We start from the raw sequence: 16,854 nt of genomic DNA on the forward strand, positions 1-16,854 counted from the left end.
TGTATCTCTCGTAGAACGTGAGGAATTTTAGTTTCATTGATACATTTGAGGAGGGAGATTAAGAACCCTGTTCGATACAACTGGTTTCCGACAAGCCCATAGGAGCAAGCTCTTCTTCCCACAGACGGTGCCACTATTCGGTATGAGTCAGAACAGGTGGCCACCAATGACTGCTTGATCTTCGGTGATGGTTGAAAAAAAAGGGTTGTACTTGTAAGATACTCTGATGCCAAAGTAAGAGAGAGAACAAAGGTACAACAGAAAGTATGAAGTTTTCGGGGGAAATTGGGAGTACCTTTCCCTCTAGGTATATAGTGCTATTTATAATGTTCTCTTCGGTGTTGGACTAGGTCGTCCAATATTTGTGGGCCTGGGCGTGATTCCAGGGCCCAAAACATAGGAAACCGTTGATTAGGTCCTAGTTAGCCGAGCAAAAGGAACTAGTCGTTGGCGGGAATGGAGGTCCAGCGTGCTCGGATAACCCTTGGTTGTGGGGATCCCATTGATCAATCATGTCCGATCGAAGAGGAGATTCACCCTCTGCTTGCTTCATGGATTGGGCTAACGCTTATTGAGCCTCTGCATACTCATGGGTTGATTGGGCCAATTAGGATAATTGGGCTAGTCCAGAACACCATCTAACAAGATTTAAGCTAAAGATATTTGCTGCACAAAATCTAAAGATTTCTTATCCGTGTATATCATAGAAATCTTATGTGTTTAAAGAATCTTTGTGTGTGTCTCATATCTCTTCTATACATTTGATATTACATCAAGTATAATGGTTATCTTTTCTTCTAAACTATTTTTTTAGAGTATATGAAGTCTCTTGCTAGTTTGCTTGTGTATTGAGTCTCTTGCATATGAGCTTGAGCCGAAGTCTCTTTCTAGTGTGATTGAATAGTTGAAGTCTCTTGTTAGTTACATGAGCAAAGTGTAGTATGATTGATTATGGTGAAAAATATCTTCTTGGACAAGGGGGCTGGACTACTCTTTGTTTGTGGGAGGAACCACGATAAATCTTTGTGTTGATTTACTTCTTGTTTTTGCACTACATTTCTTTCCGCTACTCACTATTTTGAGTTAAGATTATAAACTTGTTCAGATTCTGAAGTTGGTTTATTCAGAAGTAAAATGAATTCACTTTGTTGATGTAGACACTCAAACTACTAACAAAAACAAGTCCTCTATAGATCTTGATTCAATAACCTTGATATCCACAATAACATGCTCCAAGTATTTGTGTGTGCAGACCACCTGATCCCACTGACTTCTTGTCTGAGCGAAGGTCCGCAATAATGGAAAATGAATAGGGATGGAGATGAAGAATAGTGTCGAGTTACCTCACAAACACTCTAATACCTAAGGTGTTAGTCTAGGGGTTAGATGAATGTGGTCTTAGTTCATAGAGTGTATGTGAGGTAAATAGGTCTTAGTTCTTGATTAATATCATGAGCTTGATTAATCATGAAAAACACTACAAGATTAATCAACTCACTCTCACAAATTCACTCAAAACCGCAACAAATTGCACAAGAGTAAGATGAAACAAAAAGAAGTGAATCTCACATGGATTATACTCAAGAGGTTGTTATAGAGAAAGAGAAAGATTCATGGTGACGAATATAAACACACTAAATAAGAGAAGACAAGTTGTCATTTTGTCTCGACGGGTTTCACGGACATGGTTCACACACTTGTTATTTTCATCAAAGAAACAACTATTTAAATCAAAGATGAAAAATTGGATTTATGAAGCTATGAATCGAGTCAAGGAGAAATTTTGATTCAAATCCAGAATTTTGTGATTCAAATCAAGTTATATGCTTGATCCGAGTCAATTTGAGTAGAGCATAAATTTGGCTTTATGGAGACATCTGATTGGAATCACATCTGATTCAAATCAATTCATCAAGAGGCAAATTTCAATTTTCACAAGTTTTTTCTGATTTGAATCAAAATTAACACTTGATTTGAATCAAGTAACTCAACATCTTGATTGAAGAACACTAACTTGTGATTCAAGCCACGCTTGATGAAACGACAAAAGAGTAGTTTGCAAGGCTCAAAAAGAGAAATATTATCATGGATTAAACACTCTTATATTTTGATTAATGAGCGTTCCCCATGGTACACCAACTAATGGTCCAAGCAATTGCAATGCAACTCAAAAGAGAAAAGAATACAAACACGCAAATATAAAAAATTCAAAATAGTGAGATTAAAAATGCATTTAAGTCTATTAAATAATAAACAAATAACAAATACCAAAAGCAAATTATAACACATTCATTCAAATTGACAAAAACATTAAAACAAATAAACAATATCATACATTAATGTCATTGCACAAAGGAGAGCATTGCTGATATGCAATTGGAGCTTTTATGAAGCTTAATGCAAAGCTTGATTGGTAGAGAAGATGAAGAGAGTAATGAAGTTTTGATAGTGAAAAACTAAAATGATGAAGATGAAGATGAATCCAAAGACGTCCATTTTTAGGAAGACAATACCATATTGAATGAACTAAATAGTTGATTATAAAGTATAAAAATGGTTAGAGTTTATATACACAAGTCATTAGTTTCTCTAACTAACTTTTGAAGAGAATAATGAAGTTTTTCAAAAGTTATACATTTCTTTTGGTTTGGTTATTTCAGATAGGGATTGTTCTAATTTTTTGTTACTAGAAATAGATGCGGATCATCCACACACCATATCTATCCTCCTTATTGTAGTATTTCTTTAGTTTGCGGAATATAAGAGCCATTTTCAACCGTAAAATAAGACAGTCTAGTTGTCTAGCATCAGCTTAATAAAAAATTCAAAAAAATCTTCTTGAACTTTTGACAAAATCATATATAGATATTCAAATTTAATGCATTTCTTGTAAATATTTAAATCAACCCCACCTAACTTACGATCGATAAAGTCCCCCTTTTCTTCTATTTCTTTTATGGTATGGGAAAATATATATATCAAATGAAAAAGAAAAATCCCTCTTTCTAAAAAGAAAAAATATGATCAAAAGTCACAGCCTTTATTTAACATGTCGCTAACACGAAGCACCTAGTGGCCTTCGATCTCTTTCTTTGAACTCTTTCACTAACCAAAAAGAAGTAAAAAACAAACAAGAAAAGAAAAACCACTTAGGAGTCACTTCATAAATTATAGAGAGTCACTCATGCCAACAATATATAAAGCCATACATGCTTGCTTCTTAAACCCAAAACAAAATCTTCATATCAAAAAACTGAGTTGCTCTTTGTTTCTTTTTGTGGTTTTATCTTCCTAGCTTGCTGTTATACCCACAGAAATATCTCGAGTTATTCAGCCGGCAAAATCACGATGAGGAGCTTTTCAAAGAACAAAGTGTCTTTCTGTTTTCGCCCTGTTGTTGATATAGATTCTTTGCTCGAATCCAAACTTGCTGCTCGTCGCTCAGAGAGTAAACCTAAGCAGTATCATAAAAAACGTACGGTTTTAAAAGTCATCAAAGCTGTGGTGTTGGAAACCATATTTGTCTTTCAGAACAGAAGAGCTATTCATAAATATCCTAACGGCCTTGATTGTTTTGGTGGGTTGAAGAATGATTATTCCACTTATGAAAAAGAAAGCAAAGCATCTCAATCATCTTTGCAAACTCTATCTTCAAACAGTTCTTTTTCAAGCCCAAAAGTAATATTACAATCAAAGAACATGTCCACTGAAGGAAACCATGAGAAAGAAAGTAGCCACGGAAGCACATTATTAGAGAAGCAGAAGAAGTTTGAGTTGTATGCAATATGTTTGGTTGCCATAAGCTTAGCATTTACAGTGTTTTGGGGGAAACTATTCGGAACTATTTTGACATCAATATGCCTCTACCTTATCTTTCTTTTGAACTCAAACTACAGCTGCCAAATGGTGTTTTTAAAGTGTACAAGATACAGTGTAGTGTGCAGTTCAAACAAAGGAATGGATTCTCTCCATTCAATTTACCTTCCTGTGAAATCAAGACCATAGAATAAAATATAAAAAATATAACCTTTTCACATTTATTTCATTTGCTTTTCTTTTTTTAGGGACAACTTCTCTACCCATCACAATAAATTGGGTAGTGTACCTCCAATCAATCACATGATTTCATCTCATTTAACACATTAAATTATTTATTAAAATATTATAAATATTTGTTATTTTCAAAGCATTTTATAAAAGAGATAACCTTACCCAACTATTTGAGTTTGGTAGATAAGAATTCATCTATTTTGTATATTTTTTCTCACGTTTTATTTAACTAACCATTTTAATCTAGGCTTGAACTTTTCATGTTCATTATGGCACGACACGAGTTAGCCTGTATTCCCTCCATCGTGAATAGTCAAGGATCCTCTTTATTTTTTTCTCTTTATTTTCTTCTTTATTATACCCTTTTTTTTTTATAAATGACACATATATTTAAGATATATGACATATATCTAATAATTATTCAATTTTATACACATAAAATTATAAGAATTAAATTATAAGAATGAAATTTTCATTACTTTTTAACTAATTGAGAGGATCAAAATCCCTTAAAAAGAACACACTCTTAAAATTCAAACCGCCACACTAGATCACCTTCAGAGTTTATAACTACACCCTCCGTCTCATAATAAGTGTCTCATTTATAATTTTTTTATGTCTCAAAATAAACGTCTCTTTAGAAAACCAATGCAACATTTACTATTTTTTACCAGTACTATACCCCAATTTATTTTTTTAATAAGCAATTGAATATAAGATATCACACTATGGGTGCAACCCTTACATCGAGAACACACTAGATAGTTTTGTTACAAAGTAATGGCAATTTATACCAATCATAAAAATTTATCCTACTTGGAAGTTCCTTATTACTAGCCCATCTCCATGAAAAATACATGATGTTTGATATCACCTCATCGAAGCTAAAGATACCGCCATCAAAAATCATTGTATTTCTCATATTCCAAGTACACCAAATTAAAGTTATCCATATTGTGTTTAGATTAACTTTAATGTTAGTGTTTTTCACCTTTTCTTGAATGCTCCCAAAACTCTTGAACTCCTCTAGAGAAAGATTCAAATCATTCCCCAACCACATGTAAATTCTATTCCACACCGCCTTTGTGACATGGAATTGGTAAAAAAGATGATCCAAATTTTTCGGGTGATTTGAACAAAAAAGGCAATCTATGGAAGTAAGAATAGGCACACCTCTATTGACGAGTTGGTCTTTTAGCGGAAGCCTATTGATGAGGAATCTCCAAACAAAAATCTTGATCTTTGCCGGAATGTTTATCTTCCAAATGACGTCCAACATCTTGGTAATAGAGGTTGGCCAAGCTAGATCCTTTACATTTGATACCAAGTGCGGCACACTAGACACCGTGAAGATTCCGTTTGAAGTTAGGTTCCAATGGAAATCGTCTGTTGCCAATAAGTCTGGCACCATCCCTTGAAAGATCATTTTCAAATCCCTAAGCTTTTCGCTAATAACCGTGGCCGGTGCGGATGAGATGATTGAAGAAGCAATCGGGTGTTGGTTAGAAAAAATGTCTTCTAATTTCCACGTAATTTCACCATGGTTAGAAAAAATGAGATCACTCACCACACTAAGTTTGTTGGTTGTTCGATCGAACAAATGCGGAAAAGCAAAGCGGAGCGGTTGATCATCCAACCAACAACTATACCAAAAAAGAATATTGTTGCCTTTCTTGAACTCACATTTAACCCATTCGTTAAAGCCTTCTCCCAAATCATCCTCTTTGAAGTTATTAAGAACAATGTCTCTCCACCAACGAGAATCGTCCCTATTTAAAAGATCCTTGCTAGAAGCTAACACTTTTATTTTGGGGTTGTGATATCTTAAAAGTAAGAATCTACTCCAAATAGCCTTATCTTCCTTTAAAATTTTCCATTTCCATTTAAGAAGAAGGGATTTGTTCATTTCTCTCACATCTCTAATACCTAACCCTCCTTTCTCTTTTGGCTTGCACACATTCTCCCACTTCACCCAATGTATGCATCTAGATTTAACATTCCCACACCACAAAAAGTTGCTAAGAAGACTTCTTATAGGTTGAATGATTTTACTCGGAGCTTCATAGAAGGAAAGAGTAAAAATAGGAATAGCATTAAGAACGGAGCCAATTAGAGTCACCCTCCCACCAATGGAGATGTTTCTTCCCTTCCATTTAGTGAGTCTTGATTTTATGTTGTCAATCACCTCTTGCCACACCTTTTTCTTATATGCGCCTTCACCCACCCAAATACCAAGGAATTTAAACGGAAAGCAACCTTTTTTACAAGCAAGGAAAGTGGTCGCCGAGTTTATAAACCAATCTCCTATGTGAGTTCCATAAAAATTACTTTTATGAAAGTTGATCTTCAATCCGGAAACCAATTCAAAGCCTCTCAACAACACTTTCAAACTCCAAAGGTTATCATAAGTAGGTTCTCCTAGAATGATGGTATCGTTCGCAAATTGAAGAATATCCACAAAGTCGTTTACACCATACTTGAAAGGTATAAAATCACCCACCTCCACGGAGTTCTTGGTTAAAGCGGTTAAGCCTTCCATAGCAAGAACAAACAAGAAGGGTGACATGGGATCTCCTTGTCGTAAGCCTCTTTGAACCTTGAATTCTCTAGTTGCACTTCCATTTACCAACACGGACATGTAATTGGTAAAAATGCTAGCTTCCATCCATTTCATCCATCTTTTACCAAATCCCATTTTCACCAAAATCCACCTTAAATAATTCCAAGAGATTGAGTCATAAGCCTTTTCGAAATCCACTTTAAGTAATAAACACCCCTTCTTCTTCCTCTTTGCCCAATCAAGAATTTCATTAACCATTAAAACTCCATCCATCATACTTCTTCCCGGTACAAAAGCGGTTTGGTTGGAAGAGACCAACTTGTCCACTACACCTCTCATCCTAGCCGCTAGCATCTTTGCAATGATCTTATAAATACTCCCCACTAAACAAATGGGTCGATATTAACTTTCACGTTTTTCAACTATTCTACTACCTATAAGAAATAAGAGTATTTTAGTAAATGATATTAACTTTATCATTAAAACCAACACATCCAATCATTTTCTTAAGAACCGCGCAAAACTCAAATAGGACATTTATTATGAGACGGAGGGAGTATTGTACTACTCCCTCCGTCTCATAATAAGTGTCTCATTTGTATTTTTTTCTTGTTTCAAATTAATTGTCCATTTACAATTCTAATGCATCAATCATTATTATTTTTCCACTATTATACTCCTATTTATTAATTTTCACGTTATTCAACTACTATTAATAGGGTTATTCTAGTAAATGACATTAACTTTTTTACTAAAACCAACACATTCACTCATTTTCTTAAAAACCGTGCATTGCTCGAATAAGAAATTTATAGGGATCATAATAGTTACTATGTCTATCCTATATTACCAACTCGTTGAAAGATGTTTTAAAAAAAAATAATTTCTTACAATTTATCATACAATATTAATTTTTTTTCTCACTTTAATTAATAATACCTATATCACTTTAATTTTAATATATTTCAACTTTTGAATCTAATGTAATTATAAATTCACCAACAATTGACAATAATATTTTAGTAGATATTTTTCTTCTTACTTTTTATTTTAGTAAAAGCCTAAAAAAGTCCTCTTATTCCCGTACATAATATTCTAATTCTACAACCTCTAATTAAATATTGTCACTGACATAGGATTCATAGTGTTTGCAACAACCCCTCTCCGCATGATTGGAGCTTGAAGGATACATAGAACTTTAAAAAAATTTGCCATCGGATCACAGTTCACTGTCAATATGCATATTAGAAAGGTCCATTTCGAATCAGTGATTTATTTTATCGATCCGTTTTAGAAAAATAAAATTAAACACTTGAATTATTAAACACTCTTATTTACTTATTGACTTTAATTTCCTGCAATTATCTAATCATTCCTTTTGTTAAGACCATTGATGCCAAAGATTTTTTGGCTCAAAGATAATTTATTAGACACTTGTATATTATTTCCAATGAAATGAAAATGCATTGATGAATATATTTTCTTTTACTGCCATCAAAACTCTTCTGCCACTAACTTTTTCTACTAGCACTTGTTAGATAAATCAAAAGTAAAGGAGAAGGAAATAAATGCGAAACGGTTTCTTTACATCCTCCCCTAAAATGACTTACTCTTTCACTGCCATCTATTCCTAATAACGCTTTGTCTATGAGAGTAAAGAGGAGTAAAAGATTTTTTACGTAACAAATTAATGCTCATTATGGTAGTTCTCTTTGAGCATACTTTCCAAAATGACCCTTTCCATCCGTGTTTGCACTGCGCACTACACTGCATCTTGTACTATTTAGAAACTTCTTTTGGCAGCTGTAGCTGCTGTAGTTTGAGTTCAAAAGATAGAAAAACCAGAGGCGAACTCTGTTTTAATATAACTTTACTTTTTAGAAAGAAGGATTTGGAAAAAAAGGGAAGAGCTTTTCACTGATTTATTTATTACAAGAAGCGCATTAAATTTTAATATTATGATTTGAACAAGATTTATTTGGATTTTTTGTTGAGTTCATGCTTGATGTAGTATAAAATTATGTTTTAATAATATTTTGACAAAAAAATACTTTCATATTGATATTAATGGCAAAACAGATATTCAATTATATGCTTTTAAATTTGGTTTTTTTTCCCTAGAATCAATCTAAAGAGGTGATTTAAATTATACTTCTAAAACTGGTTTATATTTGATTCTGCATCTTAGAAAATCAAATTTTTGAGAATCAATTGAATCACATATATTTGAGATTTGAGATGATTATTCAAATCACCCTTAGGGTCAATTTGATTTAAATGAAGGGGGAGGGGAAGAATTTTAATTAAAGAAAGAGAAGGAGAGGTGAAGGAATTTTTTTAATCATATAAGTTTTTTTCGATAAGCAATCATGATATTAACATAGAGCACATAAAGTGCTCAAAACGAGAATTCATTACAAGGTGTAGAGAAACACCAAACCAACAGTACACATCATAAATTACATAAAATTACATGTAGTCTATCGGACAATGATGCCATTCATAAAAATTGCACAATACCTTCTGCTTGTTTTCGATTACCCGCCACCACCAAGATAGCATCTTCACACTATGCACAATTTCGTCCAAATCTGCAACAGCATTGTTAAATATTATGTCGTTTCGCTGCTTCCAAATTCTCCAACAAGTTGCCATCCAAATGCATCCCACCCTTTTCCTAGAACACCTACGCCTCAAAGAGTCCAGCAAATGCAGAAAATGAGAAATGCAATCTGTGGCCAGCAATGGCTCAATGTCCAGCCAAACATAAATGGATTTCCACAAACTGATAACAAATTCGCAATTGAGAAAAAGATGTTGAATATCTTCCATCTGACTGCAGCCAAACACGCAAAAATTTACCTCCTTAGGCACCATAATTCCTCTTTTAATGAGTTGAGCTTTTAATGCAAGTCTGTCTTGGAAAAGCCTCCACCCAAAAATTTTAACTTTTGATGGCATCCACAATTTCCATAGAATATTGATAGCCTCTAAACACAATGGATCCTCTACCCTTGTACCACGACCCTGCATCAACCTCTTATAATATACTGATACCTTGAATACACCATGTTCATTTAAAGGCCATATGAAGCTATCTTGAACATTAATCCTTGGCTGAACATAATACAGAATTTGCTTCAAGACATGGAGTTCCTCACTTGCCTCTGAGTGTGTGTCTACAATCCAATCTGAAAAGCTCCAAATCCATTTGTTGTCAACCCACTTTCCCATTGATTCCACACTACATTCACCAGCCTCCCTAACCTGAAATAAAAACGGAAATAACAGACAGAGGGGACTTTTTCCAATCCACCTTTGAGTCCAGAACAACACACGCACCCCGTCTCCTAGTTTGATTGCCAGCAGCTGTGTGAATCCCTCATCCTCCAATGCATCACCAATCTTCATTAAGTCTTTCCACTATATGGATTCCATACCTTTGTTACCTACTCTCGTTTTGAAAAGAATCCTATCATAGAACCTACCATATCTATCCACCAGCAATCCTGTCCATATAGCACTATCATCATTTAGGAATCTCCATAACCATTTAATGAGAAGAGCCCTATTGAAAAGCAGCATATCTTTGACGCCCAAGCCACCTTCTTTCTTGGGAAAACAAACCATATTCCAGCTAATCCAGTCAATTCCTTTTTTTCCCTTGTATTGTGCCACAGAAAATTCCTCTGAATCTTAACTATCTCAGCCTTCACTTTAATAGGAATCTTAAAGAAGGATAAATAGTAGACAGGCAGATTAGAGATAACAGAATTAATGAGGATAACTCTACCCCCAACAGACAATAATCTACCAATCCAAGGAAACAATTTTGATCTCGTGCTAATCAAAATCGGATTCCAAAAATTGGTCCTTCTAGGGTTGCCACCAACAGTTATACCAAGTAATTTGAATGGGATAATATCTAACTTACAACATAAGAATTGACTAGCTGCCTGTAGAAAATAATCATCAATACCAATGCCATAAAGCTTACTCTTCCACATATTAACACGTAATCCTGATGCCATTTCAAAGCCACGTAGCAACACTTTGACAGCCCACAGATTGCTCCACGAACCTTCTCCTACTAAAATTGCATCGTCAGCAAACTGTAACAGGTCCAAAGACGCGTCCTCGTTAATTCTGAAGCCTTTAAACATTCCTGTCAACACTGCTTGACGAACCATCCCTGCCAAACCTTCAGCCACTATTGTGAACAGAAAAGGGGATAGGGGATCCCCTTGTCGTAACCCTCTAAAAGCTTTAAACTCTTCAGTGGGACTCCCATTTACTAATATAGACAAATTACTGTTAAATTCCCTTGCTGCCATCCACTTCAACCACCTACCTCCAAAGCCCATTTTAAGAATCATCTCTTTCAAAAATGACCAATCAACACAATCGTACGCTTTTGCAAAATCTACTTTGAACATAAGGCAACTCTTATTCTTCCTTTTAGCTAGATCAAGAATTTCATTTGTGACTAAAACTCCATCAAGAATCTGTCTTCCAGGAACAAATGTCGTTTGTGTTTTTGAGATCAGCTTGCCAATGATTGTCCTCAATCTTGCTGCTAGCAGTTTGGAAATAATTTTGTAGATACAACCAATGAGACATATAGGTCTATATTCCTCCAGCTCTTGGGGATTTTCTACCTTCGGAATGATTGCTATAAACGTCGCTGGCATAGCTCTAGGAAGGGAACCTTTGTGATGAAAATCCTGTAGGCATTGTATTATGTCTTCCCCCACCATATCCCAGCATCTTTTAATAAATTCCATATTGAACCCATCTGGTCCAGGGCTTCTGTCACCTTCACAACTAAATACCACCTCTCTAATCTCCTCCCTTGAAAATTTCCCTTCCAACACACAGCTCTCCACAGAAGACAACTTGTTAAATTCTATGTTACCCAGCTTCGGTCTTGGTTTTGTGTTCTCCTGGAATCTCTCTTCAAAGTATTCTTTAACCTTCCTTTTAACTTCCTTCACCCCTTCCAAAAACCCTTGTTCAGTTTTAATCCTCACCAAAGTATTTCTTCTTCTTCTTCTTGCTTTTAACATTGAGTGAAAATATTTAGAGTTGCAATCACCTTCCTTGATCCATTTCACCCTTGACTTTTGTTTTAGCATGCTTTCTTTAACATGAAGGTTGCGCCATATACTTGCTTGAATAGTTTTACTTCTTGTAGCAATTTCATCACAAAGTTGAGTATGTATAAATGCCCTATCATTCTCATCTTCATCCAGTCTATTCAGCTCCACCACATCTTCCTCAATCTTCATGTCTATCCAACCAAATATATTTTGATTCCACCACCTCAGTCTTTCTCTCAACGTTTTAAATTTTTCTTTGAGGATGAAAGCACTTGATCCCTGAAAAGACATTGAGTTCCATTCCTTTTCTACGAAGCTGTTAAAGTCTTCATGCTCATACCAAGAACGGAAAACATTAAATGGTTTGGGTCCCCAGTCGAGTTTACTAGTTTTCACCCAAATAGGCCTGTGATTTGAGATATCTCTGTTGCCAGATACTTGTGCCACAGCCTCCCACAAATCAACCACTCTTTCTGACAGTAGTATTCTATTTATCCTGCTTCTAGCCTTGCCGTTAGAATTAACCCATGTAAATTTGTTTCCCAGTAGTGGTAAGTCCACCAATTCCATTAAGTCAATGAATTTTGAAAATTCCTCCAATTCAACTCTGTTCGCCTGAACCTTCCCCAACCTTTCCTCCTTCAGTTTAATTGAGTTAAATCACCCCTAATTATCCATTCTCCTCTCGGCATACTCTGCTTCTATTTACGGTGATTTCCGGTAAACAACCGTGAGTCCTCCAAACTATAAAATATACTTTGGTTACTCGCAGGATCGACTAGATTGATCCTAGGACATAGTCAAACAATTGTCTTTCGATATTATTTGGTTCATGTTTGTTCTGGCTTCAAGAAAACTTGTTTGTGATGTATGACTCTTCACTTGAAACAACACTTGTTATACATGTTAATGTGACTTTCGACAAAGAAAACATAAATAAAAGCGTGTAAATTGCAGGAATGTAAAGTGCAGAAATATAACGTGCAAGAATGTAAAATGCAGAAAAGTAAAGTGCTTCGAAATGAAAGTTAAACGAAAAGGATAAAGGAATTGAAAAGATACTTGAATAAAGAAAGATACAAATGTATTTAAAATAGTGTTGGTGTCATACGTACATTTCTCAGGGAACTCGTTCTCTAAACACTTGATACTTGAGTAATTTGTGAGTGATTTGTACAAAATGAACACACGGAATCCTAACATTAAGACCCTTATTTATACTAATTTCGACCCTAACGGTCCTACACTAATCTGATGCCACGTTGCTCACAAGAATCCCTGGGATGCCACCTGTCCTTGTTCGGTTACACAGATTACTTCGAAATTCAAATCCTCCCGCCTGAATCCTCTTTCGACGCGTGGCAACGTGATCAGAACCGAGAATATCACGAAAACACGTTAAGCTTCAGTACCCTTCATATTTCGTAAAACGTTTAAGTCTTTAAAGATAATTCACTTCGAATTAGCTCCGATTCTAACCATCTCCACTCCAACTCAAACAACATTCTCGAAACATGGCCATCAATAGCCATTTTTAAATCTCAAAAATGGTCATCAGCAACCATCTTTCCTCGAATCATAATCCTTCAAAGAATATTTCCTCTAAACGAAATCTCCACCCAACAAATTGCCCCCAGTAAATGCATGTTTCGAAAACAAGAGAAATAGGCGTTTCTTGTTTTGATGAGATTTCGTTTTATGCACTTTTTAGAGTTCCAAGACAACTGACTAACGTCATAATCATTTATGACTCTACTTTCAAAACGTCTTGTCATTTTCAAAGATGTCTTCTCAGAACTCACATTCCCTTGTTCTGTCATTACTTCATGATCATTACTCCTATATATTAGGAGTAAGGCTAACAACTGTTCGACCGCCGTTGGATTAAATCAACGCCTGCCACGTGTCTTCTGACCTTTACCCAAAAGATTTTAAAGGGTTTCCGTTAAACCTTTAAATACTTGAACTTCTACCCTCACATGACTTTCACTTCTATTCTCCTGCGTTCATCACAGAAAAGAAAATCCTCTTTGGTCTCGTTTAACCCATTTCTTAAATCAAATTTACTCATGGCGTCTTCATCAAATGCTCTTCAACCCATTCAAAAACTTCAAAATCCTACACAGATAGGGAATCAAGAACACATTCCAGACCCAAATGCTGCAGAGGCGCGCGCTATCTACGCTTCAAAGGTAATCATCCCTTTTGAACATTCTGGAAAAACTCACGCTTTCATGGGCCCTTTACCTGGAGGAAATAACCCTTCTTTGAGTAAATTTTTTCCTGCTTATTATAAAACTAGACCTTTAATTAGCAAGAATAAGATAGACGAAGATGGCATCCAATCTTAGCTGCTCCTGACAACGCGGTAGAAACCTCGACTGAAACTTCTCCGGTCTTAGAGAAAATTAGGTTAAATTATGTAACCAATTTCGTGAAAGTATTTAGGTCAATCCCTTTAGCAAAAGATCCTGAATTGTATTACGCTTGGCTAGCTAAGGTGGAAAAGCAAAAGGCTCCATTTTGGAAAGAATTAGGGATTTACAACCTAATTCAGTTATCTAAAATAGGTTTAGAGTATAACCAAACCATGCTAGTAGCATCAGTACATTTCTGGGATGCTTCTCACAATACTTTCCACCTTCCTTGCGGAATGATCACTCCTACTCTTTTCAATATAGCTGCCATTACCGGGCTTCGACCAACTGGGGAACTTTTCGACCCCAACTTTATGGATACTGATACTATCTAGTTCAATGAGGGAACAGTCACCTACACTGCTTTCATTCAAAGGTACCATGTTCAAGCAACTACGGAAGTCACTGATGAAGAACACATTGCATTTCTAGCACTCTGGCTTTCAAGATACGTCTTTTGTTCTAGGTCGATCAAGGTAGCAAAGAGATATCTCTGTATGGCTAACCAGATAAATGCCAGAAAAAAGCTAAACTTAAGCCAATTAATTCTAGGGTTTCTCTACGAGAACCTTGGTGAAGCAACAGATCTTGTCAAAAACTATAAGACAGGATCCCTTCTTTTTGCTGGTCCTTTCTGGTTGTTGCAACTATGGCTTAATGCCACTTTTGAGGCTCACCTCCCATACAAAAGTGTTATGGATGAAGAAAGTATAGCTATAAAGAATCGAACAGTGGAAGGAACCAGATTAGCTTACCTAACTTCAAAAGAAGAAACGGGAAAACTTCATGAAACCTTCTTAGCGTATGTGATGATGTTCGCTAAATGTTACTTGTTTAGCCCGTCCATGGCTCCTTTTGTAAAAAGGAAGGTAGGTCCTGAATGGTTTACTCGTGAATTTCCAGCAACTTCTTCCGACCAACAAGCCGAATCCATGGTCATTTGGGAAGCTTTCCTTACCCCTAAGTTGTTATACCACCGACTTCGATCTCCAAAAAGTCACTGCTGTCTTCTTTGTTATCAACCAAATCTGGTTTCGAGACAATTTGGGTTGGTTCAACTCAAACCAAAATGCTTGTATGACAAAAGGAATCACATGTGTCTACACACTTCGCATCTGGCAGAAGATGAATATGAGTCAAAAATCTCCAAATATGTTGGCATCACCACTTTGTCTCCCGTCTCTTTCGAACCTGCTTTTTACTCTACCATAGATTTTCATTAATGGTGGATAGATTATTATTCCATGCAAATCTTCGATGCTGAAAGCCTTAAACGAGAACTAACTGAAGCTTTTGCTGATGTGCAGGAGAACTTACATAAAGGTACTTCGACTCATATTAAAGAAATCCAAGCATTTCAAAAATTCTTTGAAACTATCTACAGGCCTGATGATCTTAGTCGGACCATTCGTGAGGCTGCGGTCACTTTACGTGAAAAGTTTTATGCTAAACTGGATAAGTTGAAATTGCCCACGTCTGTTCGACCTGAACTACGTTATGAAGTGGCTTTTAAACTTAATCCCCCAAAATTTCCTCCACTACCTAGTGCTGATTTGGTGTGGCTTTAAGCCCTCCTTTTCCAGACTGGTTTGCGTGTGGGAATGTCATAAAAATCCTTCAGGAGCAATTTAAAAAACGCGCTGAACGAGTGGTCCCGACTAAGCATACCTTGGATACTTTCAAAGGACATCTTCATATAGGTCTTGAACACGTTCGCGTCTTGACTCCAATTCCTGAAGGGTGGGGTTTAGACAATCCTTCGACTAACTTTTCCCTCTTCACTGAAATACTAATTCCTATTTTGCTCACAATCGTTACTCGAAAGAAAAGTATCAAGGAAGCCCCTGCACAGAAGGGTTCTGGAGCTTCGAAGAGCACCAAGACAAGTGAGAGTGATTCTGTCACCACTGGCAAGAAACCCACGGTACATATACATCTTATTTTCGAATTTGCGCAATTTCCTGAATATTAATCACTTGGTTTAATATGCATCTTCAGAGTTCGAAGCCTCCAACACCTTCGAAGCGAAAAATTCCTCAGACAGCTGCTTCAGATGACGAAGATAAATCTCCTCCTCGTACTAGACAAGCAACAAAGAAAAGACAGAAAACTGCCACCCCTTTAACCAAAGAAAAAGGATCTGGGACTTCGAAGCTTACTTCATCAAGTGATAAGGTATCTTCTGATGAATCACCCTTAAAGGCTACTAGTATTATCCCCATTATAGAGAGCCACAACTCAAGCCCAGATAATGTTCCAACCAAGGTATTTGGGTTTCACAACATAATCATCTTTTCAAATTTTAATTCCAATGATTAAGTTCACATCTTACCTTGTAAATGTAGGATGATGTGGGCACAGCTACTTCTGATCTCAAAACCTCAAGTCTAAACATTGATCTTGACAATCTTCGAGGTAAATGTCTGCCTTCTCTAGTGACAGATGAATTTCTTGCAACCTTTTCATTTTAATCAATTCTAGCCATTTAACACAGGTGTTCCTCGACACAAATCTCCTGTGCTTTCTCCGGTTCTCGAGGACGCTCAGCCCCTTGCAACCATCATTCCAACTGTGCCTGCTGAAGAAAGCCACTCAAATGATGATTTTCCACCTACTCGTCAAGATGAAAATATAGGGGAAAATACTCAATGTTCAGATAGTGATAATGTAGTCGGACAAGCAACTGGCAGCGAAGATACTATTTCTGAACATGATGCTGCGGAGGAAA

At 36.1% G+C, this 16,854-nt stretch overlaps 1 protein-coding gene across 1 annotated transcript; it reads left to right on the forward strand.

The window, feature by feature from the left end:
* Window positions 1–3,181: 3,181 nt before the first annotated feature.
* Window positions 3,182–4,497, forward strand: LOC131634134 (uncharacterized). The gene has a single exon (XM_058904792.1). It carries the CDS (start codon window positions 3,349–3,351, stop codon window positions 4,003–4,005), a length of 657 nt encoding a protein of 218 aa, XP_058760775.1. The 5' UTR covers window positions 3,182–3,348; the 3' UTR covers window positions 4,006–4,497.
* The last annotated feature ends 12,357 nt before the right edge of the window (window positions 4,498–16,854 follow it).

Source organism: Vicia villosa, unplaced genomic scaffold (assembly GCF_029867415.1).
Source record: "Vicia villosa cultivar HV-30 ecotype Madison, WI unplaced genomic scaffold, Vvil1.0 ctg.001236F_1_1, whole genome shotgun sequence".
In the NCBI taxonomy this organism is placed as follows: Eukaryota; Viridiplantae; Streptophyta; class Magnoliopsida; order Fabales; family Fabaceae; genus Vicia; species Vicia villosa.

Coding starts and splice junctions, on each gene's coding strand:
- LOC131634134 (XM_058904792.1), top strand. CDS start 3,349: ATGAGGAGCTTTTCAAAGAACAAAGTGTCTTTCTGTTTTCGCCCTGTT.